A 26,591-nucleotide genomic window follows, 5' to 3' on the forward strand; every position below is an offset into this window, starting at 1 on the left:
TCAAGCAGTTTTAACGGGTTAATCTTGAGATTTATTAGCGCTCAAAGTGCCGAATGGGCTGCGATAAAACTGCTTTTCATCCTCAACAGCTTCCGCCATGCTTGCGACAATATGTGCACATTACAGCAGGTCAAAATGAAACTACTGCTCGCTGTAGCCACAGCAGATGGAACCCTGGTAGCTACTGATACAATGCTAAACAGGAATGGCAGAAACAAATCACATTCCCAAATGTATACACAGCACTAGATAAGGATATGACAAAGGAGAAACCGAGAATGAAGAGGTGGCTCGATGACAGTTATAGAATCACAATGACTTTACGATGATAGCTTCACGAAGAGGAGAAATATATGCAGGGCCGTAACTAAGGGGGTTTGAGGGGGTTCTGACACCACCCGAAATTTTTTAACGCTTAACTTTTTGGGTGACTAAAATACTTGCACGCCTTCACAGCGACCACCAGTTGCCCAAAGTGAGCCGTTCTACACACAAACAGACCCCCCAAAAAATTCCTGGGTATGGTGCCGAATATATGGATGGGTGCACAAATAAAATTTAGTTCCGAGCACCAATGACGTGGGAATAAAAAGAGAGACGACTTACGTTAATTCATCCTGGAGAAACCATAGAAAAACTGGGCGAATTAATGACGGGATGAATTAAGCAAGAGGCAAGAGAAAAGCAAAATACATCACTGACTCAATCGATGGTACTTTCCCCATTTGTAATGTGTCTTGGAATTGAACACGCTCCCACATTTCTTGGTTCTAAGTAGAAAATCAACATAAAAATGACATGGAAGCACCTAAATTTCCTGGAAACTGAACATACACCCGATTTTGTAGCAAAAAACATACAGCTTATGTCAGATTCGAGCAATAAAAGTAAAGAAGAAACCAGCAAACTTTATGTGCATGGAATGATAACTTACGCGCTTTATGTCCATCATCATTTTCACTCTTAGGCAGCACTTTATTGCTACGAAGAAGAGAGCATGTCGTCCTCCACATTGTCGATAGCATGCTTAATAGTTTGTACATATCAAATGACTTCTCAACAATTGTGAACAGCATGGGGGAAATTCTAGAACGAACACTTCATTTGTCCATGTTGCGACGCATGTGATTCTCTGGAATGCCGGAAACATTTGATGATATTGTCACGTGGTCGTGACGTCGATGAAGACAGCAGTCGGCGTTTGCAGGATGAAACTGTTTATTTGGCCGAACTTGTGGCCGGAAAATGAGAACTATAACTACAGCAATACACGCTGTACAAATATAGCGGCGAACAGGGCGTCGTCCGTCGATCAACTGACAAGCGGTCAATCGCGTCGGCTTTTATACAGGCGGTATCGAACTTTCCAGCAATATCGCTGGTGGCGGCGTTATCTCTAGACAAAGCTGGAACGTTCGCGTGCGGGGCGCAATCTTAACAGAGTGATCTACTATAGACGTGAAGCTTCTCGAAAAATGCTTCGCGGACAGCGTCGAGCGTTGATAACCGTCCCTGCCGGTCAAACCCGAATACATCAAAACAAGACAAGAAGTGGGCGTGGCATTGCCCCCCTCTGAAAAAGCATCGTCCCGATGCTTGTGAAAGAACATAGAAGAGAGAAAAAAAAACAAGTGCATACAAAAATAACTTACAATAACAAAGGAAGAAAAATAGAGTCCCCAGGTTCGCTAACGCGCAAAAAACGGCTTAAGGCGCACGACATGGACGACTTCAGGTCGTGCGCGGCGTCGCTGGGAGTTCGTAATGCCGTCCGGGATCACCTCGTAGTCAAGAGCGCCGAGGCGTCGAAGAACCTTGTATGGCCCGAAATATCGCCGAAGGAGTTTTTCGCTAAGCCCACGTCGGCGTATCGGCGTCCAGACCCAAACACGGTCGCCGGGCTGGTATTCCGCGAAGCGTCGTCGAAGATTGTAGCGACGGCTGTCGGTGTGCTGCTGGGTCTTGATGCGCAGGCGGGCGAGCTGTCGAGCTTCTTCGGCACGTTGTAAGTAAGCGGCGGCATCGAGGTTTTCTTCGTCGGTGACGTTGGGTAGCATGGCGTCGAGCGTCGTCGCCGGGCTCCTTCCGTAGACCAACTTGTACGGAGTCATCTGCGTCGTTTCTTGGACGGCCGTGTTGTATGCGAAGGTCACATACGGAAGGATGGCATCCCACGTCTTGTGTTCGACGTCGACATACATGGCCAACATGTCGGCGATGGTCTTGTTTAGCCGCTCGGTCAGGCCATTTGTCTGTGGGTGGTACGCTGTGGTCCGGCGGTGGCTTGTTTGGCTGTATCTCAGTATTGCCTGAGTTAGGTCAGCAGTAAACGCCGTACCTCTGTCGGTGATGAGAACTTCTGGGGCGCCATGACGCAGGACGATGTTCTCAACGAAGAACTTCGCTACCTCGGCGGCACTGCCTCTAGGCAGGGCCCTCGTCTCGGCGTAGCGGGTGAGGTAGTCTGTAGCTACGACGATCCATTTGTTTCCGGTATTGGACGTCGGGAACGGACCCAGTAAGTCCATCCCGATTTGCTGGAACGGCCGTCGAGGTGGCTCGATAGGCTGCAGAAGTCCGGCTGGCCTAGTGGGCGGTGTCTTGCGTCGCTGACAGTCCCGGCAGGTCTTCACGTAACGAGTGACGTCGGCGGAAAGGCGCGGCCAGTAGTACTTCTCCTGTATTCTTGCTAGCGTGCGAGAAACACCCAGGTGTCCAGCCGTCGGGTCATCGTGCAGAGCCTGGAGGACCTCTGGCCGCAATGTCGAGGGTACCACGAGAAGGCTATCGGCTCGAAGCGGTGAGAAGTTCTTCTTTAGGAGAACGCCGTTGCGCAAGAAAAATGACGGCAGTCCCCGCGTGAATACCTTCGGAACAACGGTGGTCCTGCCCTCGAGGTATTCCACAAGGCCCCTGAGTTCTGGATCCGTTCGCTGTCGTTCGGCGAAGTCGTCGGCACTTATGATTCCCAAGAAGGAGTCGTCCTCCTTGTCGTCCTGCGGCGGTGGGTCGACGGGGGCGCGAGACAGGCAGTCAGCGTCGGAGTGTTTCCTTCCGGACTTGTAAACGACGGTAATGTCGAATTCTTGAAGTCGTAGGCTCCACCGTGCGAGGCGACCTGAAGGGTCCTTCAAGTTAGCTAGCCAACACAATGCGTGGTGGTCGCTCACAACTTTGAAGGGCCTGCCGTAGAGATAGGGGCGAAACTTGGATGCAGCCCAGATGATCGCTAGGCACTCCTTTTCTGTTGTGGAATAGTTCGTTTCTGCCTTTGATAGCGACCGGCTAGCATAACTGATGACCCTTTCCTGCCCGTCAGTCTTCAGCACAAGGACGGCGCCGAGTCCTACGCTGCTTGCGTCGGTGTGGATTTCCGTATCGGCGTATTCGTCGAAATGTGCTAGTATAGGAGGTATCTGAAGGCGTCGTTTCAGTTCTTCAAATGCTTCGATTTGCGCCGTTTCCCACTTGAATGGCACGTCGGTCTTCGTGAGGTGAGTTAGCGGTTCGGCGATTCGTGAAAATTCCTTGACAAAGCGCCTGTAGTAGGCGCACAAGCCGAGAAAACGGCGCACGGCTTTCGTGTCGGTGGGGGGCGGGAAGGCAGCAATGGCAGCTGTTTTCCGCGGGTCTGGGCGAACACCACCCTTGCTGATCACGTGACCCAAAAACAGCAGCTCCTCGTATGCAAAGCGGCACTTTTCAGGCTTCAAGGTGAGGCCAGAAGTCTTGATTGCTTGTAGTACAGTGTCAAGGCGCCGGAGGTGTTCGTCGAAGCTTGAGGCAAACACAATGACGTCGTCCAAGTACACAAGGCAAGTCTGCCACTTCAGTCCAGCCAGCACGGTGTCCATAACGCGCTGGAACGTCGCAGGTGCCGAGCAAAGACCAAAGGGCATAACCTTGAACTCGAAGAGGCCGTCTGGTGTTATAAAGGCAGTCTTCTCTCGGTCTCTCTCGTCGACTTCAATTTGCCAATAGCCGGTCTTGAGGTCCATCGACGAAAAGTACCTCGCGTTGTAGAGTCGATCCAGGGTGTCGTCTATCCGTGGGAGAGGGTAGACGTCCTTCTTCGTGATTTTGTTCAGGCGGCGATAATCGACGCAGAAGCGTAGGGTTCCGTCTTTCTTCTTCACTAACACCACGGGTGACGCCCATGGACTCTTCGACGGCTGGATGATGTCGTCGCGTAGCATTTCGTCGACTTGTTTCTTTATGGATTCGCGTTCTCGCGTTGAAACTCTGTACGGGCTCTGCCGGAGTGGCCTGGCATTTTCCTCTGTTATGATGCGATGTTTTGCGACTGGGGTCTGGCGGATTCTTGACGATGACGAAAAGCAGTCCCTGTATTTCAAGAGCAGGGTTTTGAGCTGTTCTTGTTTATGCTTCGGAAGGCTAGGATTAACGTCGAAAACTGGTTGAGAAGCTTGGTTCGTCGGTGTTGGCTCGGAAGAATCGGCGATGGCTTTCGCCATCGACGTAGCCGTGATTTCTTCGATGTAGGCGACTGTCGTGCCTTTGTTTACGTGCTTATACTCGTTGCTAAAATTTGTGAGCATCACTGTTGCTTTGCCTCCCCGCAACTCTGCTATTCCTCTTGCGACGCAAATCTCGCGGTTAATCAACTGGTGCTGGTCGCCTTCAATGACACCTTCCAGGTCTGCTACTTTCTGAGATCCGACGGAAATGATGACGCTGGAGCGAGGGGGAATGGTGACTTGGTCTTCCAGCACATTCAAGGCATGCTTCCCTGGCGGCGTGTACCGCGGTAATGCTTTTTCTGTAGATAGTGTTATCGACTTCGATCTGAGGTTGATGACTGCACCATGAAGGCCTAAGAAGTCCATACCAAGGATGACATCTCGGGAGCAATGCTGAAGGACTACAAAGCTTGCGGGATAAATCCGGTTGTTGATGGAGACCCTCGCTGTGCAGATTCCTGCCGGCGTTACTAGGTGACCTCCCGCTGTGCGGATTTCGGGGCCTTCCCAGGCGGTCTTGACTTTCTTCAGCTTCGTCGCGAACGGTCCACTGATGACGGAATAGTCGGCTCCAGTATCGACGAGAGCGGTGACGTTGTGGCCGTCGATGAGAACGTCGAGGTCACTCGTTCGTGGCCTACCGTTTCGATTTGGTCGCGGCGTCGGATCACGGCTACGTCGGTTTGTCCCGCTGCTTCGTCGTTGTGTCGTCAGGTCTTCTTCGGGCCGTGAAGTTTCGACGTCAGGGCTTCGTTCGGCTTGCGGCGTGTTCTTTAGATGTCGTTGCGGCGTTGTCGTCGGCGGCGGAGGATCTTCGGTATTTCGTCGTACAGCAACCGCACCTCCATCGGTTGCTGCCCTTAGTTTTCCGGATACGGGCTAGGTGACCGGCCCCGAGTTGGGCCAGTGTATGGTCGGCGTTGGGGAGAGACGTAGCGGCCTGGCGACGGCGAACGGGAAGGTTGTCGGGGCGTCCATTGCGTTCCCGCGAGGTAGTCGGCGATGTCACGTGGTCTTTCCCCTCGCTGTGGACGCGGCGCGTCGATGGCGAATCCACGCAGTCCCATCTGTCGGTACTGGCAGCGGCGGTAAGTGTGGCCAGCTTCTCCGCAATGGTAACAGAGTGGGCGGTGGTCGGGGGCGCGCCAAACGTCGGTCTTTCTCGGCGTGTATCGTTGGCCGGCTGGCGGGCGGTGTGACGTCGGTGGCGGCGGCGGTGGTGCCTGGCGGCGGAACTGTTGAGGCGGCGCGGCGTCTTGACTTGGGCGAGGAGGGGGGGCGTTGCGTCGGGCTGCAGCAGCATAGGTCACTGCTTGCAGCTGCGGCTGCGCTGACTCGGGGGTGCCCAGAGACTGCTGGATTTCCTCTCGGACGATGTCAGCGATCGACGCAACTTCAGGCTGTGGTGAGGGTAAGAGCTTGCGTAGTTCTTCCCGCACGATCGCTCGGATCGTTTCGCGCAGGTCGTCGGAGCCGACAGCATGAACAACTGGGTTGCCTTGAATCGATCGGCGATTATACTGCCGGTTGCGCATTTCCAACGTCTTCTCAATCGTCGTCGCCTCTGAGACGAACTCTTGGACTGTCGACGGTGGGTTCCGCATTAGCCCAGCGAAGAGCTCTTGCTTTACCCCTCGCATGAGCAAGCGGACTTTCTTGTCCTCGGGCATGGCTGGGTCGGCGTGTTGGAACAGTCTGCTCATCTCTTCCGCGTACAGCACCACGTTCTCGTTTGGAAGCTGCACACGGGTTTCCAGCAGAGCTTCGGCCCTCTCCTTGCGGACGACACTCGTGAATGTGGCAAGGAATCTTGTGCGAAAAATGTCCCATGTCGTGATGCTTCGCTCTTGGTTCTCGAACCAAGTTCGGGCAGAGTCCTCCAAGGCGAAGTAGACGTGTCTTAACTTGTCTTCATCGGTCCATTCGTTAAAAATGGCGACGCGGTCGTACTTCTCCAGCCAACTTTCCGGGTCTTCAGCAGATGATCCGTGAAAGGTCGGTGGTTCCTTTGGGCGCTGTAGCAGCACGGGTGCAAGCGGCATGGTTGCTGTCATTGTCGCTGTTGTGTTGGTCATGGTCGGGGTCTTCCTGGTCTTGTCGGGTAAAGGCTGGTATTCTGGAGGTAGTCCTTGTGTCCTGCGGCTTGCTCGCTGTTCGGGGTAGGCGTCGATGTCTTCGTTGCGGCCCGGACTGGGTTCACGGCCTGACGGGGGCGACCGGAACATGAGCGAAGCAGCACCTCCACCAGATGTCACGTGGTCGTGACGTCGATGAAGACAGCAGTCGGCGTTTGCAGGATGAAACTGTTTATTTGGCCGAACTTGTGGCCGGAAAATGAGAACTATAACTACAGCAATACACGCTGTACAAATATAGCGGCGAACAGGGCGTCGTCCGTCGATCAACTGACAAGCGGTCAATCGCGTCGGCTTTTATACAGGCGGTATCGAACTTTCCAGCAATATCGCTGGTGGCGGCGTTATCTCTAGACAAAGCTGGAACGTTCGCGTGCGGGGCGCAATCTTAACAGAACGATCTACTATAGACGTGAAGCTTCTCGAACAATGCTTCGCGGACAGCGTCGAGCGTTGATAACCGTCCCTGCCGGTCAAACCCGAATACATCAAAACAAGACAAGAAGTGGGCGTGGCAATATTTGTTGCTAGCTAAACAAGTAGAATACCTAATTGTTGGTAAGTATGCTCGTGATAAGAGTGAAGACGGTGTGTCACTGTCACGCTGCGCAAACTTGCCATCCATGGTCAGCATTTTGTGACATCATTTTGTGACGGCTGCTGGCCCAGCTGGCTCTGACTGGGTTGATACAAATAATGTTTCGTTTTTGTTTCGTGTCGGATTGCACAGCCCGAGAAATGTTGAGATAAATATTTCAAGAAAGGAAGAGAAAGGTATGCATTAGAATCAGATAAATGCTGTAATAACATACACTCAAACCTCGATATAACGAACACGGATATAACGAATTATCGGTTATAACGAAGTAAATGAAGAATAGTCTTGGTAATAGATACAGTGGTTCAAATATACGCTTATAACGACTTTTTGGATATAGCGAAGTTATTTCGTGTCAAATGCAACTTTGTTATAATAAGGTTCAAGTGTATTCTGGGCTACCATTTTCAAGTTAAAGGGCCCGTAAACAGGCTGCGACTTTTTTTTTACACCCGCTAAACAAGCTCGCTAATCTGTACAGTAGACCGCAGCGATCACGTTTTCCGAATATTACAGCGCTGCGCACCGCGCAGACCCTTCATTTCGAAAAACAATTCCCGTGCTTCTTTCCTACGCCAGACCAATCCTCCTCGTACGCGCAGTGACGTCAACTCGGCGATCGCCGAGTTGACGTAGCACTGAGCTCGTCGATTGGTCTAAACCAGGTCTCAACAAACAATTGTCAAGTTAACGTCCGTTCCTGCTCCCACTCACCGTTACGAAACTGCGCCTTGTTTTTTGGCCCTGCGATGATGCTGTTTCGGCCACGCAGTTGTCGCGCGTATATTCCTCGCACTGCATAGCACCTGCACGCACTTCGCCTTCGACATGAGGCGAAGCGTTGTTCAGTTGCCGGCTGCAAATCGAGCGGGGAGAGGGGAATCTCCAGTAGCTCGGACGGGTCGCGCTTACTTGCGCGGCAAGCAGGGTTCTCCAGGCTTTTCTCTCGCGCCCCTTCGACGTCTCGGAAAGCAAGCACGCATTCCTGCTGCATTGTGAACTGTCACAAAGGTTTAAAAATAGTGAAGAGCCGAAAACTGCCCATCAAGTTACGGAGCACGTGTGACAATATAAACAATAAACAACCAGGAGCCACAGCAAGCGGAAGTGCATTGCGACTGATCGGGCTTGCCCATGACGTCAATTGTTGACGTCGTGTCACGTTGCCGAAGTGGGCGGAGTCACGACGACGGGCTATGCCTTTTCCTCCATGTGGCGGAGAAGGGTGGTGAAGCCGTGCGAAAATTTGAAACCAGCTGAAACGGATGTTCTAACCCCTGTAACTTCCTTATTATAGCACGTACTCGCAAAATTCTTGCGGCAGCATGTTCACACAGCAAAAGTGCGCATATTTCTTTTCATTACAATTTTTGGACATCGGGGTTGTTTAATGGCCCTTTAAAATCTTTCTGGGGCTGGTTCAATGTAGCTGACTTTGAAGATAAAGTGTGTTCGATGCATTCAACTATATGCTAACTGGCGAGAAGTGGGATGCTGCTGCCATTGGAAAATTTATGCAGTCACCATTGCAAAGGGCACTTGCAAGGTGACCATCCAAGTTCAAAATATATACAGCGAACGCTAACTTTGAGAATGAAATAACGTGGAAAGTTTGGTCCGGAAAGTTTGGTCCAATGGAAATATAAGGAAGCTGGCCAGAACCTTTGGTTGAGAGTGAAATAACCAGAGTAAAATTAACGGATGCCTACTGCAATAAGGTGGAAGTTCACACATGAAACTGTCATAGATGGGTGCGTTGACTTGCCACCGGAACTCGAGTATGTGAGAAGACGGAAAGAAAAGCAAGGCTATCACGACAAAGAACTTTGACACTTATGCATCTGCAGAAATTTAGATAAGCACCAGTGGAAAGAGTTTAGATAAACACTCTGAAGAGGTACTCAAAGCACACCAGAAAAGCAGATAGTCCCTTATCAAGCTGATATCAGCAAGGCAACTGCCGTTTCCAAAATAAAAATGGTTTCCACTTTATCAGATAAGTGAGTACAGGAGCGTGGACACTTGACTGTTTGATGTGACTAAACACACGTATACCAGTAGCTCCAACAGAGGCCTCCTTTTATTCCTTGATGCATTATTGCCACGCAAGTCCCATAAACTGTTAACATGAGTGTATTATTATCAAACTTTGAGCTCTGAATGGCAATTGATCTTATTTCACGCCTCCGCCACATATTCAAGATGGGTATTTGTTTCTGTCCTAGAAATGGATGGTTAAGGGACCCTGCAACATCTTTCCAAGTAATAATCAAATGACCTCACCATAGCAGATTATTGCCTCCGAAATGTCTTGCTGCAAATGTCTGTATCTAACAATAATAATAATTTTCCGGGTTCTACTTCCCAAAACCACAATATGATTATGAGGGACGCCGGAGTGCAGGGCTCTGGAAGTATTGACCACCTGGGGTTCTTTAACGTGCACCTAAATCAAAGCACACGGACCTCTAGCAGGGAGGCATAATGCTAGAGGTCCTAGCATTACACCTCCCTCGAAATGTGGCCGCCGTGGCTGGAATTCATTCCCACGACCTTCGGGTAAGCAACCAAGCATATTAACCACTACACCACCATGACGGGTATTGAATTCGTCAAATATCAGCAGTATTACAGGGATTTTTTGCAGACTCTGAGTACTTTCTCCCTTCTTTCATCCTGTTGAGTGCAATGGAAGCTATACGGGGAGGGTTGACAAGGTAACAGGAAGCTATGTCAGCATGCGTCATGGCCTTGAGCATTTCAGACGAGTGCCATGCTGGCACTGTTACAAATAAAAGAGGACAAAGGGGCGAGGCTCACGAGCAACTGCCACGGGCGCTGGCACGCTCAGTCGGTTCCATTCCTTCAATGCAGCCAGACGGCCGGGTTCTGTTTCTCTCTTCGTCTATTCGTTACATTCGTTCTGGTGCCAAAACCCGCCCGGTTGTCTGGTCCTTGACATCCCACCATGGACCACCTACGCACTAAGCGCTGTTTCGTCTGAACCGCCGTCACCGAAGCCCTATCAACACTCGACGCCCTGCTCGCAGATTCGACCACCCCAGCTGGCAGGCTCCAGGAGATCCTCGACCTAATCATGGTAAAGAACGCCCAACTCATCCACTTCGACAGCGAAATTCACGCCGCACTTCACGATGATGAGTTGGAAGCAGACCTGACTACCGCCTACGAGTACCGAGGAGAAAGTCAGCTATGCACAAACGAGAGTTCACCGCACAACCGAGCCACGGTCCCCGACGTCACCCGCATCCGTCCCTGTTACCGCAATTCCTACCAGTGAGCCTCTCGCATCGAAATCGACGCAGGTCGCCAATTCACCTTCGCCTAGCCTCTCAATTCCAACGCCGCCATCTCGCATCGCCTTGCCCAAGCTGCACATCCCAAGTTTTGACAGTGAGCGGCGTGAATGGCAAGGATTTTGGGACCAATACCGCGTCAGCATTCATGACAACGACTGGATCCCAAAAATTGACAAATTCAAATACCTAATGACATACCTGACTGGGGCAGTCAAGGCAACCATCCAAGGTATTTGCCTCGCTGAAGCTAACTACGACATAGCCATTCAGATCTCGTCCGACCGTTTCGGCCGTCGTGAATGCTAATCGACGATCATCTAGACAATTTGCTGTCTGTCATGCCAGTTCGAAGCTCAGCCGATGTGACCAAATTAAGGAATCTCTATGACGAGACAGCATTTCGCATCAACGCACTGGAAGGTCTCAAAGTGTCTCCGGGAGAGTATTGCACGGTTCTGTGGTGCATCCTCTTGAAGGCGTTACCTCCGGACCTCAGCATCCTGTATCGTCAGCAGCAAAATGAAGCCCTGCTAGTGGAAAATGCTGATGCATCTCAAGGAGCCCAGTCACAACAAGTGAAGGACCTCATGAACTTCATTCGAGTTCAGATAGAAATACAGGAGGAAAGCGGTCTCGAGGAAGCGACATCATCCACAAGCCAGCGGCATCCGCAGCGAGAATTCCAACCAGCACAACCACCCCTGCCATCCACTGCGGCTTTATCAGCCGAAGTTCGACCCCCCTACTCGTGCCCCTGCCTGCTGTGCAACTTGCCCGAACACACTATACAGGAGTGCTCCGAAAGCCTCACTTCGGAAGAGAAACGAAGGAGGCTTCAGGTGGACAAGCTGTGCTTTTGCTGCGCCAAACGCAACCACTTCGCCAACGATTGCCGAACCTCCAGATCCCTGCAGTGCCACCAATGCACTGGACGGCATTTGACTTCACTATGTGACACCAACAACGTCAGGAACCGGTCACAGCGTACCGACAACGCCTCGGCACCACAAGATCAAGCATCAGGGTCTGCCACAACCCCATCTCGAGCAACTTCACTGTCAACTAGCAGCGCTGGTCTCACGCCCGTGCTGCTGCAGACTAGCAGGGCATGGGTTATCGTGCCAGAAAAAGTGCTATTTCGCTCCCTGCTTGACACAGGAAGTCAACGCTCTTTCGTTAGGCAGGACATTGCTCGTGCTTTGAATTGTCCCGTTCGAGGCACTGAGCGTCTTACCTGTTGGTGGCACCCAACAACAGCCATGCTACTGACACAGCAAAGAAGCACAACTGTCCAAACTCCATGAGAACCTGGTGCACACAGGCTTTGTCCTGCGTCACCTAGACCAATAGATAGTAGCTAAATCCAGATAGGGCATTTTGAAGTTTGAAATGGTTTTAATTAGCTAAATATCGATGATGTCTGCTAGACACCAAGTGACGTCTGCCAAGGCATTGAGCTCATGAGGTGCACAAAGAGAGCAAGCTTACTGGTGTTTTTGAAAACAATGATGTGCATTGGTATGTACTGTTGTAGTGAACTCAACACGAGACAAGTAACCAATGCGGGCATGTAGTGTGTGAAATAGCACGGGTGCAATACACCCAGACTGTCATTTTTTGCTGCATATGCCATGACAAAAAAATATTATTGGGGAGGGGGCAGAGAGGGGGCACGGGTCCAGTGCGCCACCTCCTGGCTACGCCAGGCCAATGACTGTTGGCCAAGACTCAAGATCGAAACAGCAGAGATGAGATACTTTTTCACTGTCCTTGCAGATAGAGTCATACATACTTATTACTTATGGAATTCAAAACAAACAATAGAGGTATTACACGATGATGTTCTTGCAACCATGAAATCAGCCAATGGCCATGTCCGTCCTACAGACTAGGTAGTCGCTCTTGCGAACTGTGTAGTTTACCAAGAGGAGAGTGAGCAACTTTTGGTTGTCTTCGAAGTGAAATGAGAAATTCTGTGCTGCGTGCAAAGCTGTAATGTTTGGCGCACATGTTCACAGCAGCCTTGACTACTGATTGGCAGTGTTTTCTATGTCCAAAAAAAGTTGCAGAACTGTTCTGAGAAGGCAGGATGCACAGTTAAGAGCTGCTAGCAGCGTTGGTCGTAACAGTTTCGAAGTTTGCACTGTCTCCTTCAAAAGTGAGAAATAATAATACAGTTGAACCCCTCAATAACGAAGGCCCTCAAGAATGAAATTCTCGCGACAACGAAGAAATCTGGGTTCCCCGGCGAACGTCCATAGAGTTCAATGCATTTGCCCCTTCTCGAAAGAGATCTTAAAAAGCACTCCAGCAATAATGAAAGTTTCAGTATAGTAATCCGCGACATTTTTTTCAACCCATGAGCTAGTTGGGAATCCAGAAGTTTGAAAATTGCAGCACCGCTCTCATACTACACATACGTTTCCGCCAACAAGCGTCGGTGCAACTATTGCTGTTTACATTCAGTCGGATGATGATGATAACCATGAGTGTGATGAGGATGATGATGATAGCCACAAGTTCAACAAGATGTTGCTGAACTGCACGACTTTTTGTGAGCTGACGCCGACCAGATCGTGCACAACCAGTTCAGCGACGACGCTATCATCAAAGGTGTGAGCAAAGAATATGAGAGCGACGACGAGAGTGAGAAAAGCAACAAAATGTAAGAAAGGCAAGTAAGCTCGTGTGAAGGTCATGATGCTTTTCGAATCACTTGCTCTTTCCTCGGCGCCCACGGCAATGACAAAGCTATGCAAGCTTGTTAAACTGTGAGGCTCGAGCCGTCATGCTCCTTCAAAGCAACGTGAAAGAGAGTCACATAAGCAACTTCAAGTAAATTTGGTTGTGCGAAATAAATGGTGCGCATATTTTTCTATTTTCACGAGAACGAAATTCCCACGATAACAAACAAAACTCGCTTCCCTGGTGATTTCGTTATTGAGGGGTTCGACCGTAGTAATTGTTGGGGCTTTATGTCCCAAAACCATGATATGATTATGAGGGACACCATAGTGGAAGGCTCCAGAAATTTTGAGTACTCAGTACCGTATTTACTCGATTTACCTTGAGAAACCGCAGTACCATATTTAAAAGTGCGTAGAGCTGGGCTTGTTGGTTGTACATGATTAGAAAAAACAGCGCAAAACCACAGGACATACAGGAAGGGGACGCACACAGCGCTGAACTCTCAACAAATTTATTGTGAAAAACCAAATGCAACGCCTATAAATACACATGAACCACTCGCATAATAGTGCGTCACTGGACATAGCGCAGATAAGCCGCGAATAGCACAACCGAGACAGATCACGTCAAACGCCTCCGTAGATACTTTATTTCCTTGGGCAATAATGCGATTGACGGGGTGCTGACACAGTTTTCACCCAACTGCGCCATCTTATACGCTTCAACAACTTCACGTGTTAGGCGATCTCTGTGCTTGCTGACAACAATACATTTCTCAAAAATAGGTGAGCACGTGCACGACCTACAGTGGATGGCTAACCAGCCATCTTGTCCACGTTTTACATTGTTGTCATGCTCTCTCATTCTATCGTTAGCACAACGACCCGTCTGTCCTACATAATATCTACCACATGTGAGAGGAATCTGGTACACAACATTTTCAATACAATCGATATACCTACCTAGTTCTGTGCTTCTTCTGACAACCTTCTTCCCGGTTCATTGAATTGCATGGCCTTGTCAAACGGCAAATACTGTTTAATTTTGCGGGAGCAGAAAACACCACCTTAATGTTTGCTTTTTGCGCGATTCTTTTCAAGTTATGCGATGTTCTGTGTATATATGGAATGACAGCGACTTTTTCTTTTTTGCCCTTTTCTGGTGCATGATTTTCTTTATTACATGCTCGAAATTTTTTGCGCAACAGTTGAAGCGACTGGTAGTCGCATGCTATCCTGAACATGTAATCGTTGCTGTCGCAGAGAGCATGCGCAAAAAATTTCGAGCATGTAATAAAGAAAATCATGAACCAGAAAAGGGCAAAAAAGAAAAAGTCGCTGTCATTCCATATATACACAGAACATCGCATAACTAAAAGAATCGCGCAAAAAGCATTAAGGTGGTGTTTTCTGCTCCTGCAAAATTAAACAGTATTTGCCGTTTGACAAGGCCATGCAATTCAATGAACCGGGAAGAAGGTTGTCAGAAGAAGCACAGAACTAGGTACAGTAGAACCCCGCTGATACGTTTTTGAAGGGACCGTAGGAAATAAACGTAAGAGACGGGAAACGTAAGAGCCGAAAAACAGGAAAAACGGCAAAATATTTAGTGGTAAAGAATTTTATTTCAATTCTTACGAGCAACACGAAAATTGGCGCGCTCAGCCGCGATCTAGTCGATGGATGGAAACGCGGAGCTTAGGACGGCCTTATCCACAGAAATGTAATCAACGTATGTGATTTTTTTAACACCAACAGCTGTAGGCATGAAAGAACTAAGCACACGCAATCATGACCGGCGCGGCGAGTCCGACCGCGAACCGCACGCACGACCATGCGAGCTCCAACCAGCTCGAACTCCTCCCGTTCTCCGACAAATAACGATGATGATGAGTCTACGCCAACGCGATGGCAGAAGTGAATGCCAATCTCGAAGGCCTTGCTTTCGCAAGCAATTACGTCATACACGCCATGTTTGTGCAATGCAAATCTCAGAGGCTATGCTTTTGTCAATAGTAAATGCCAATCTCGAAGGCCTTGCTTTCGCGAGCAGTTACGTCATAGACGCCATCTTTGCAATTTGAATCTCGAAGGCCATGCTTTTGTTTGCATCAATTGAAAGATTCTGTTGCTTGCGCCTCTCATGCAGCTAATATTACGGTCAAACGAGGCCAAGCTGCGTGAAAATGCACCATGGCCGCTCTCTTTGGTAGTCACTCGGTCGGCTCCAGGCGCACTTCGCGACATATCATACGGGAACGGTCCGACAGTTACGACGTAACAGCGGGGTTCCCAATACATTGTATCCTATGGGAACTATGCCGGGACCGGCGGAAAACGACGTAACAGCCGGGAAAACGCAGCAGTGAGGAACGTAACAGCGGGGTTCTACTGTATATCGATTGTATTGAAAATGTTGTGTACCAGATTCCTCTCACATGTGGTAGATATTATGTAGGACAGACGGGTCGTTGTGCTAACGATAGAATGAGAGAGCATGACAACAATGTAAAACGTGGACAAGATGGCTGGTTAGCCATCCACTGTAGGTCGTGCACGTGCTCACCTATTTTTGAGAAATGCATTGTTGTCAGCAAGCACAGGGATCGCCTAACACGTGAAGTTGTTGAAGCGTATAAGATTGCGCAGTTGGGTGAAAACTGTGTCAGCACCTCGTCAATCGCATTATTGCCCAAGGAAATGGAGTATCTACGGAGGCGTTTGACGTGATCTGTCTCGGTTGTGCATTTGCGGCTTATCTGCGCTATGTCCAGTGACGCACTATTATGCGAGTGGTTCATGTGTATTTATAGGCGTTGCATTTGGTTTTTCACAATAAATTTGTTGAGAGTTCAGCGCTGTGTGCGTCCCCTTCCTGTGTGTCCTGTGGTTTTGCGCTGTTTTTTCTAATCATACCATATTTACTCGATTGTAACGCGACCACGAGTGTAATGCGAGGGGTGACTTTTCCTTGCGTCCAGAAAGAAACAATAGTATTTCGGTATTCAATTGTAAAGCACGGGTGGACTTTAGGTAGCACAAATCTGGAAAAAGCTTTCGTACCATTCGAGTAAATACGGTACATGGGCCCCTAGCATTTTGCCTCCATCGAAATGTGGCCACCACAGCCATAATTAGAATCCGCGACCTTCAGGTCAGCAGTCGAGCACCATAACCCCTAGACCACTGGGGAGGGTATGTTGTCCTCTTCTGCGAAACATCATGAAAGTTAGAGTAAAGAGCAATGGCTATCATTATAAAATTCTGCTGAAGAATTTTCGAAAAACCGGCACTTGATCATGAAATTTCACTTGGTCTAAGGAAATACTAATAAAAAGAAATGTGCAGCATTCAGGCTCTCCCAATACAGCATCCTGTGGGCATACCTTCGATAAAGAATTGCGATGAGCTCTTAGCTGCAGCAACCTACCTTCGTTGCTGAGTGCTGAGCACTCTGAGAAGTACGCTCCTACATCACGGGCGTACTTCTCCGCCATATCTCGGTCAACCGCACGGTGCTGCATCAGGTCGCACTTGTTCCCCACCAGAACCAGGACGATGGCCTCTTCTACATTTCTCCTCAGTTCTGTGCAAAGATAGGCAAGAGACCCAAGTTAAACGGACACTAAAGAGAAAAATTATTTTTCTCATATTAGTAAATTACTCTTTTACAATTCTAAAATCACTATGCTTGCCATGAGAAAATGCTTGGTAAGCGAGAAAACGTGCAAAAATAAATTGCACGTGGCGACGCCACCATGAAATTCCCACACGAAATGCTGTGTTAGATTTTGACAGCGTCTACTAGGTCCTACGTAGTTACTAATCAGTAAAAATGAAGTTTATTGCCCTCTGAGGGGGCCATAGATATAACAAACCAAGTTCAGGAAGTTTCATTGAGCAAATGTCATAAAAATGCGAAAAATGCACTTTGAAATCCGTCACATGAGGAGATTTTTGCGCGAAATTTAAAAATGAAACTCTGACCTTGATTTTCTCCTCTATTAATAAACCTATGATGGCGAAATTAACAACATATGAGTTCTCAGAGTACAATTGATCAATCTAAACCGATCTGTTGCTTTACTTTAGTGTCTCTTGAAGAGTGTCAACAGTGCTTTCTGTACTAATACACCTTGACTGTTCAGTTTCAACAGGAGAACAGCAAGCTCTCTTTCAGCACATGCAGTGTTCAGGATTGCCCCAAACACCCTTTGTGGAACACACAATGCAGTTTTAAAAGTAGCCAGGAGTGGCATCCAAATGATGCTTCTTAAAAAAGATAAACGATAGACGCACATCAACATGGCTGAGTACCACCTTTCAGTTGTGTTAGGCACAGAGCACCAAAGGACTTTTGGTGTGGGAAAGTATAATGTATGTCAATACTTACATAGCACATCATTACGCTGGCTGCCAAGAATGGCTAGATTATTTACAGCCAGACAGACTATAAGCTGACCCAATAACTGGCCCTCTTCACACCTTTAGTGATGAGACGTGTTTTAAAGTAATGAAGCTGATCAGTAAAGCTTTCACAGTCTACAAATAAAACAGTTGATGCTATGTAGGACCCTGCAGAGGTGCCTCTACCTGGCCCCTTTCGCACTGCATGCAAGTGCAATGACTGCAAGCCTCAAACACGGTGCAAGACATAATGAAGACTGTCATCCCTTTCGATGCTCTACCGAACGTTAAACAATCTCTAAGTGCAATTACTACATTAAACAAACGCTAATCTTAGTCTGTACTTGACTCGACCCATAATAATGTTGAAATACGATTTATTTTAGGCTAAGGTTCTTGATAAACTCATATGTAGACATGTAACAGAATATCCAATTATGGAGAGAATGTTCTTGTTAGAATAAGGAATATGTTTCTATCTCAATTTCTTGCACCAGCAGTTCAATATAGAATGATGTCCAGGCAAAGCCAAGTCAATGTTGTACGTGTTCTTAAAAAATATTACAGGTTTCAGGTGCCAAAACCTCGATAGTACCATTATGAGGCATGCCGTAGTGGTGGACTCCAGATTAATTTCCGCCAACTACTAATTTAGTTTTCTTGGTGTGACCCCTTCATGGGGAGCCGGTTTCCTTTCCCTCCTTCCTTCTCGGCTCCTTTTTTGTTGCGGTGCAGAGTGAGGAAAGGAATGTTGTTTTGCCATTTAAGGTTGTTGCGTTTGCAGTGCCATGGCTCGACACTGGGGGACCACCAGGGGACTGTATAAAAGATGTCGTCTCGCGCTTCCGGGGGACCTGCATACGTTGATGTCTCTCGCTCAGCGCGCGACAAGCCCCTTGTTAAATGTGCGATGAGTGTGGTCTACTAGATACTGTTGATGTGAGGTAAAGTTCATATCGGCCAAACTGGCCGATGTATCAATGACTGCTTAGAACATGCCCTTTCGATAAAGAACAGAACAGGATCATACTGGTTGTTAAAATCGGAGTTTATCAGATAAACCCAAACTTTCAAAAATTCTACCGGCGAGTGTTCATTGGAATTTTTTAGATTTATCCGAAAACATGAAGCCCAAATTATAGCCACAAAGCTACCACAGGGGTTGCTGTATATGTTCCTAACTTCTTGAATGCAAGCTTAAAGCAAAGCATTTACTTTGTTAACTCCAAAGGAAACACAGTTGTATATCACCATTTTCGACAGCATAATAATTGACAGGAAATAGACGGATCTTCTTGGCTATTACAAATGTTCAAGAACATAATTAGAGGCACTGAATTCTAAAAGGAGAATCTAACATCTGAATAAACAAGTTACCGTAACCATGATGCCATTTTCGCTATTTGTTTCCCCACAATGTTTGCTGTGGGTTTCACCAAGTTTACCTAGTCAATGCTGCTGTAAGAAATGCAACTAACTGCCTTTAGTGTGCTGAATATTAATTATGGTGAGTGTGAGTACGTTTAAAACATAACAAATTCTCTAGTACAGTACTTGTGTATGATCAGCTATGGTAAAAAAAAAGGTCAATATACAGAATCGTTTTAGTGAATCTTTGCTTAGGGTATCTTACAAGAAAACACCATTTTACATTTTGATAAAGAATGTTTTTCCAAAAAAAAAAAGGGGGGGGAGGGGGGGGAAGCAGTGAAATGCAAACTTCATTTGTTAAAGTGGATGACAATTAGTTTTTACGGTATGCATTCTTTGTCAGTCAAATGGAAAGCTTCCTGGTCAGTGTCCAATTGTACAGTGGTAATGCAGAAAACACGGTAAAACACCTTTGGAATAATGTCCTTAAAAGGAGGGCTCTTACCTAAAACCCACTGCTTCATGGCTTCAAAGCTGCTAATAGAAGTTATGTCGTATGCAACAATGGCGGCATTTGCTTTCCTGTAGTACAAAGGTGCCTGCATGTTTGAAAGAACAAAAAGAAGATTGCATAACGTGCAATACAAGCCGCAGGCAGATGCAAGTTTTCAGTGGCAAAGAACTCTGTATATATCCAAGAAATAGAGAATCTTTTTTTTATTCCTGTCTTCTCAATCACTCATACTTTCAACAGAAATCACACAATGCAGTACATTTTGTGTTTGTTAATGCATTCAACACTCATACATCTCTGGCAAACACTTTTTTGTCAGTAAACAAGAACAGAGCAAACATTTTTCACCATTCAAGTATATATGGCTCCCTTATAGGGTGAGCTCTGTAGAGTGGTGGTAACATCAGAATGACCTCTAGCCAAAGTAGAAGTTTTCAGTGCAGTTTTACTATTGCACATTCAGATAGTGGAAGCCGAGTGCTTTAAGTGTATTGAGGTGATGGTATCAAACCATAAGCAAGTGACTCAGAGCACCCTGGATTGCTCTGCATCCAGGGTGCTCTGGATGCAGAGCAATCCAGAGCACCCTGGAGAAGAATTTGGCGTTGCGTGCAGCTCGCTGTCCACGATTCTGCGCTGATCCAGCGGAGCCGGAAGAAGGTTCGCCTGTAGGCACACTTGATGACGGTACTGGTGACAGCGCGGCGCCGCCGTCACTGACCAGTGCATGGGGAGAACATTGCGCCGTGTCAAGCGAGATTCCCGATCGAAAGGCATGAAATTGCTGCATGGTAAGACCCGCCAAAGCAAACTTACTGATTTTGGGCAATAAAATGTGTTTTTTGGTAAATTCTATGTCTTTTTTGCCGCATTCTCGCACCAACGAAATTCCCGCAAGAGCGAAATTTTGTGCTTTCCCCGCCGATTTCGTTATTGCGGGTTTCAACTGTATTCTTCATTTACTTTGTTATACCCGATATTTCGTTATATCCGTGTTCGTTATATCGAGGTTTCAGTGTATAATAATATCTTTGGTTTAACATCCCAAAACCACGATATGATTATGAGAGACGCCGTAGTGGAGGGCTCCAGAAATTTCGACCACCTGGGGTTCTTTAACGTGCACCTAAATCTAAGTACACGGGCCTCAAACATTTTCGCCTCCAGTGAAAATGCATCCGCCGCGGCCGGGATTCGATCCCGCGATCTTCGGGTCAGCAGTTGAGCGCCCTCAGACAGTAGTGATCAGACAGCATCAGACAGTAGTGATTTCCCTCTTCTACAAAATGAGACGGGGAAATGATGATAAAATACATTACTGCTGGAATGTGATTTCCATGCAAAGTTTTAGCAGGAGCCAAATCAACTGCAAGCCTAAAAGAAAATGCTTTTGTCATCAATACAGACAAACCAGTAACACTTGATAAACATAAACATGCTGCAAGTGGCGGACATCATGCCAGCTACATACACTGTTGCACCGATAAAACTACAAGTTTTAACGATGGAACAACAAACATGCAGAGTTAATCGGCGAACACCACTGATCTACTTAAGTGGCCTTAAAAGAGCGAATGATGACAGTCCCTTCAATTCAATTTTCATCCTTTATGCAGGCTATGTTATGCATGTAAGCAACAATAAAATTTCAATTCTGGGGTTTCACATCCCATAATAATTAACTGCTGGGGTTTAACGTCCCAAAATCGTACGATTATGAGAGGCGTTGCAGTGGAGGGCTCCGGAAATTTCGATCACCTGGGGTTCTTTAACGTGCACATAAATCTAAACACACGGGCCTCAAGCATTTTCGCCTCCATCGAAAATGTGGCCACCGGGGCCGGGATTCAATCCTGCGAGCTTCGGGTCAGCAGCTAAGCACCATAACCACTAGACCACCGTGGCAGGTAGTTTCACGTACATCCCAGAACCATGATTGATCATAAGGCATGTTGCCTTGGCCTATGGCATTCTCTAGCACCAAGAACATTAGAACAATGGTAAAAACATTAAAAGAGCATTTTGTTTCATATAAAGTAGTACACCTCTGCTAGACATCAAACTTCTCTTGCTTTGTTCCCAAATCCCAATTAATTGCGAGATGCATAAAGAGCAAGAGAGAGAGAGAGAGAGAGAGATAGAGGAGGGTTGGAAGTATCTACTATACAAATAAGGTACATGGCACTTTCAGTAAATAAAAATAAACAGCCATATAAAAGAAAGAGAATCAGGATGTGCGCATTTCCTGCTACAGATTTCAAAGGATTAAGCAATATGCCTGATATGGACTTCCCTTTGTCTAGTTCTGTGTTGAGAGTTATGACGTGGCAGCGTGCCATGTAGGAGTTCATTTAATCACAGACCTGCGTTCAGAGATTAGGCTGTGTAGTGATTCCATTTAGCTCCACAGTGAATGGAAGGTGTCTCAGTAATCGTAAGTCATATTGTGCGCCGATGTAATAAAGAAATCAGGTTGACACTCACTATGAAACACTCGCAGCCCGCCACGCTTTCAGAATGGATGAACTAGCATTGTCTGGCTTGAAAAGCACTGTAATTGGTCAGTTGATAATTTGGGTTTTCTTTTATTTCTTGTTGCCTTTTCTTGCAGTTCCATGTTGCTCACAGTGTGTTAGAGTATAGCAGCTTGCAAGCAAATCAGCTTAGCTTTCACAACAATAGCTTTCGAGGTCTTTTCCTTCACCCTCGGAACACTGTCACGTAACTATCTTAATTTAAATTAGTCATGAATCCACGTGAATGCACAGGTAATGCTGTCACAAGGTTTCAACATAACTGTGACACCATTGCAGAGTAATAATAATAATAATTGTTGGGGTTTAACATCCAGAAACCATGATATGATTATAGGAGACGCTGTAGTGGAGGGCTCCGGAAATACTGACCACCTGGGGTACTTTAATGTGCACCTAAATTTAAGTACACGGGCCTCTAGTATTTTCGCCTCTATCGAAAATGCAGCCGCCACGGCCAAGATTCGATCCTGTGACCTGCGGGTCTGCAGTCGAGCAGCATAAACACTGGACCACTGTGGTGGGTAAAAAAAAAAAAGCCACTGCAAAGTAAGCACCATGGGATTTGTTTGCTTCTCTTGTGTCCATGTTTGCAGGCCTTTCCTTTAATCTTGAATTCCTACTGACTGGCTCAACTTTCCGTCGTTCTGAACTAGTGTATTTCAGAGGATCTGAAGACAGTACTTAGCAAGTCCGAAGTACTGGCACGGAAGTGCAGGAGCAAATTAAAAAAAAAAGGGACAAGAGAAAGTAGAAGTTTTATCTTTTGCTCTTAGTAATCCACCCTTTACCGCAAAATTTGCAAATATGAAGTTTTGAAAGAATGTGTTGCCAGGCTAAGCTGGTTTAGTGGTCCTCCTTGGTGCCCCTTCAATTCTACATGCAGCGAAAAACAATGCAGCTTAAAAACCCGTTGTAGATGTTAACGGCAAGGAAGAAAAGAGCCATCAAGAAGCAGACAGAAAGAAGTTAGGGAATGGAGTTAAGTGCCATGTTTCGAAGGTGTTGACTAATAGCAAGCGATCATTGGTCGGAATTCAATGCTACTGTGCAGTGCAGCACAAAATCAAATTTGCTTCATCTTGTAAGGTAAGAACAGAACAAATAAACGTTACCATTGCTCTGAATCTCTCTTGGCCTGCCGTGTCCCACAGCTGTATTCTCACCCTGGCATCACCCACATTCCTGGAATGAATGAAGACATACAAAGAAAGATTGAGAGAGGTGACAAAAGGCTTGAATACGCAATCCTCTTTTTCCTATCACCTGTGTTTAATGTTGAAATTGGGGAACACATTAGCTACAGACGATGTTATTTCTCGAAAATCTGCTGGGCCAATAGTGACGAAACAAGATGTTTGTTGAAGGATGGCTAAAAAGCATTCACACTTATGCGTATTTCACTAGACGCAGGGAAAGGCACGAGTAATAAACATACTCTGAACTGCTAAACAACGAGATCTAGAAAAAAAATTGAAAACGAGTGAAGGATGTCTTCACGAGCTTCACTTGCCATACATTGCAAAAAAACAAGAATAAATAGACTGATGGGCCGAGCTCATCATTTGTTAAGCTTTAATAATAGGTGTAAGAAAAAGACACCCGAAACAAGACTGTAAATACAAAATGGGCAATAACAGAAACCACATATCTGAATTTATAAAAATGTGACTCATTTGATTCTCAGTATTTGTTTCAAGGGGGTCTGCCCTGTAGACCCCCTGAATGCAATTTGAAGAATGCGAAATGGGCCATACTGTAATTAGCTAAGATGTTAACTAATTAGCTTTAGTAATTATTCAATTACGCAATTAGGTTGACTGGGCATGTAATGTGTGCTTCGACTTACGCGAGTCAAGGCATAGAATTGTGTCATTTGCCATAGGTTATATACTATAAACATTTTTGCCACTGTTAGCAGAAACACCCAATATAATTAACCAATATTTGTTACGAGAAAATCCCATGGCACCAACTTGTATTTAACAACCTCAAGCTTATAGCATCTATAAAGGCAGCTTTGCGAGTTCATATAAGCGATAAACCACCTCAGACCACACAAGTAAACAGTCTCTAAACTCCAAAAATATTGCAAACTAAGAGCTGCATCAGCAATGGATAGGCAAGCACTCTGATATATCTCCATGCATAACGTGTGTTTCCTGTAGCAAAATGTTACTTAAGTGCCATAGGCAGTGCAAGCAGTTTTGCCTACCATTACACAGAACAGTCTTATGAACACAGAACAGTTTGCAGTCTTATGTATGGTGTATCAATACACCAATGAAACTTAAGTTGGGGTGTCCTGCTTGTAACTAAGAATACTTGCAATGGATACACTTACACTCTAAGCGTTGTGAACGATGCCCCTATTGTGGGAGACGTTGTGCCGACAAATTTCTTTTGAGAATATCTTGTGATGAGGCTCGTTTTACCGACACCTGAAAACCAGAACAAACACGTTTGTGAAGCCACTCGATCCCGCTATGTGAAAAATTGCACGCTTTTATGATGGAGCAACATTGGGTGGAGTTAATGAGGGGAATCATCCTCGTCAGGGCGCCCTGATGGAAGACAAGTCCCCTTGTCGAAACATTGGCTCCAGAGATTCATTCCTTGTTTTACCACTGCTAACATCATTACGCATAGGGCACACACATTTCGAGCTGTGTTGTTCAACACAGTTGCGATGCCTTTCAGCTGATTAGACACAGCTGCATTACAGCCAGAGAGAGCAATCAGGGCTCCGCAAGTGTACGCATTCTAAGCGAGCGGAGTCCTTTCTGCTTGAGCCATTTGATCCATCGTCACACACTATCAATAAAGTAGACCGCTTAATTATAAGCGTGCTGCTGAGGAATGAATAAATGCAGTTAATCGGAGTTTCGCGCAGCCCTGGCGTACAAGTTTACCTTTGAACACTATTGCTGACTTCAAGTAAGTAAACGGAACCATCGGACGCTCCACAAGAAAATGTTCGCGCAAGTGAACAACGAAGCCCTTAACATTGATCAGTGAGCATGCACGCTTACAAAGCGGAAAAACCCCGCGTCACAATGAAAACAAAGGTGTGTAAGCTGAGAGTGCCACAGCGGCTAATGGAGAAACGAAGTGAAACTGACCTAACGCTCCAAGCAAAACGACTTTCGCGTCGACTACCTTCGATTCTTCGGCGGTTGTCATGTTCGCAGTGCACAAGAAACCGGCCTAAAACGTTTAGGTCGTCATTACTAGAGGGCCAGTGCTCGGGACCCACTGCTGCGCTTTGCGTTCCGCTTTGTCTCAATGGCAAAAACAGCAAGAACAAAATACACACTCAGCGCTTATTGTCACACCCTCACTTGAGCACGAGAGCGTTTGGCGGCAACTGCAAAAGCAGCTGTGCGCGAAGGGCAAGGCAAGGCAAGATTTTCTCGTCTTTGCATTTTCGTTTTCATATCTTGTTTTACTCTGAGAGAACTTTTGAAGCCAAGCCAAGACTAGTAAACAACCACGAGACAAAAATGTAACTAGTCGAAATCTATGAAGAGACTCAACATAAAAAAGTGGGTTCTAGTAAGAAAAAAATCAGATAATTCTGCAAAAGCCTTTAGGAGATAGTGGCGGTTTAGTCGCTTCACAAGTGGCGGGACATTCAAAAACACGTGCAGTTCAAAGTTCAATGGATGGATGGAAGAACTTTATTGTTTGTCCGACAGATTAACGGTCCGGGCTGAGGTCTCCCTTGTCGGGACGTCAAGGCCTTGCCTCTCCGCCGCTTCACGGGCCTGCCAGAGTTGGTCGGCGAGCTTGGAGCTGCGCAGAGCGGCTTCCCACCTCGCCGAGAGAGCATGATCCGAATTAATACATTTGACTTTAGCCTCGCATTCCCAGAGCATATGCTTAAGCGCAGCTGTGTCTGTCTGGCAGACCTTACAGATGCTGGTGTTATAGATCTCGGGGTATATTCTAATTCAAAGTTCAAACAGATGTTTCTTTTTAGCTGTTCGAATATTTCAGCTAAACTAACACGTAACAACGTGTGCCTGAAAGACAACTATCCTACAATCATCGGCAGCTCAACAGACATGCGTAGTTGGTTGTCATGTCGGCGTAGGCTACTTGCACCTGTCACTTCGAAGTTCGACATGGGAGAGTTTCACACATGTATTCATTATGACTAATGAACGATCGAAGGAAGGGCAGTTTCAAGGGCTCGTTTTTCCTTGCTAGACACAGCATTAATTAGAACTAACGGACACAAAGACAAAGAAAGTATGGGAATATTATTTTGTAGTATTATGATGTAAATGTGACATTATGACTAATGACACTTATGCCCCAGGGTACGTGGGCGAAACGTTACAGTGTACCACACTCGTTGGCATTTCAATGGGCATACATAATTGCTATGAAGTAACGGCGCCCTAAATTTCGATTGGCAGCCTTTGGTTTTTACTGGTATTTCGTTCGTGGGACGAACTACACGACCATTACACACCGTAGGACGTACATGAACATCAGACACTACGCAGTGTTCAATGGTCAACGTTGCCTCGATTTTC

General features: G+C 46.8%; 1 protein-coding gene across 1 annotated transcript in view; it reads right to left on the bottom strand.

Moving 5' to 3' along the window:
- LOC119393796 (uncharacterized) overlaps window positions 1–25,409 on the bottom strand; it is a 31,232-nt gene extending 5,823 nt beyond the window's left edge. The window contains exons 1-5 of the mRNA XM_037660959.2: window positions 25,170–25,409; window positions 24,392–24,488; window positions 23,163–23,232; window positions 19,505–19,598; window positions 16,652–16,807 (exon numbers count right to left, since the gene is read on the bottom strand). Coding sequence (XP_037516887.1) covers window positions 16,652–16,807; window positions 19,505–19,598; window positions 23,163–23,232; window positions 24,392–24,488; window positions 25,170–25,230 — 478 coding nt within the window. The 5' untranslated portion in view covers window positions 25,231–25,409. The remainder of the gene's footprint in view (window positions 1–16,651; window positions 16,808–19,504; window positions 19,599–23,162; window positions 23,233–24,391; window positions 24,489–25,169) is intronic.
- Between the last annotated feature and the right edge of the window lie 1,182 nt (window positions 25,410–26,591).

The sequence above is a fragment of the Rhipicephalus sanguineus genome, chromosome 5 (genome assembly GCF_013339695.2).
Source record: "Rhipicephalus sanguineus isolate Rsan-2018 chromosome 5, BIME_Rsan_1.4, whole genome shotgun sequence".
Taxonomy (NCBI): Eukaryota; Metazoa; Arthropoda; class Arachnida; order Ixodida; family Ixodidae; genus Rhipicephalus; species Rhipicephalus sanguineus.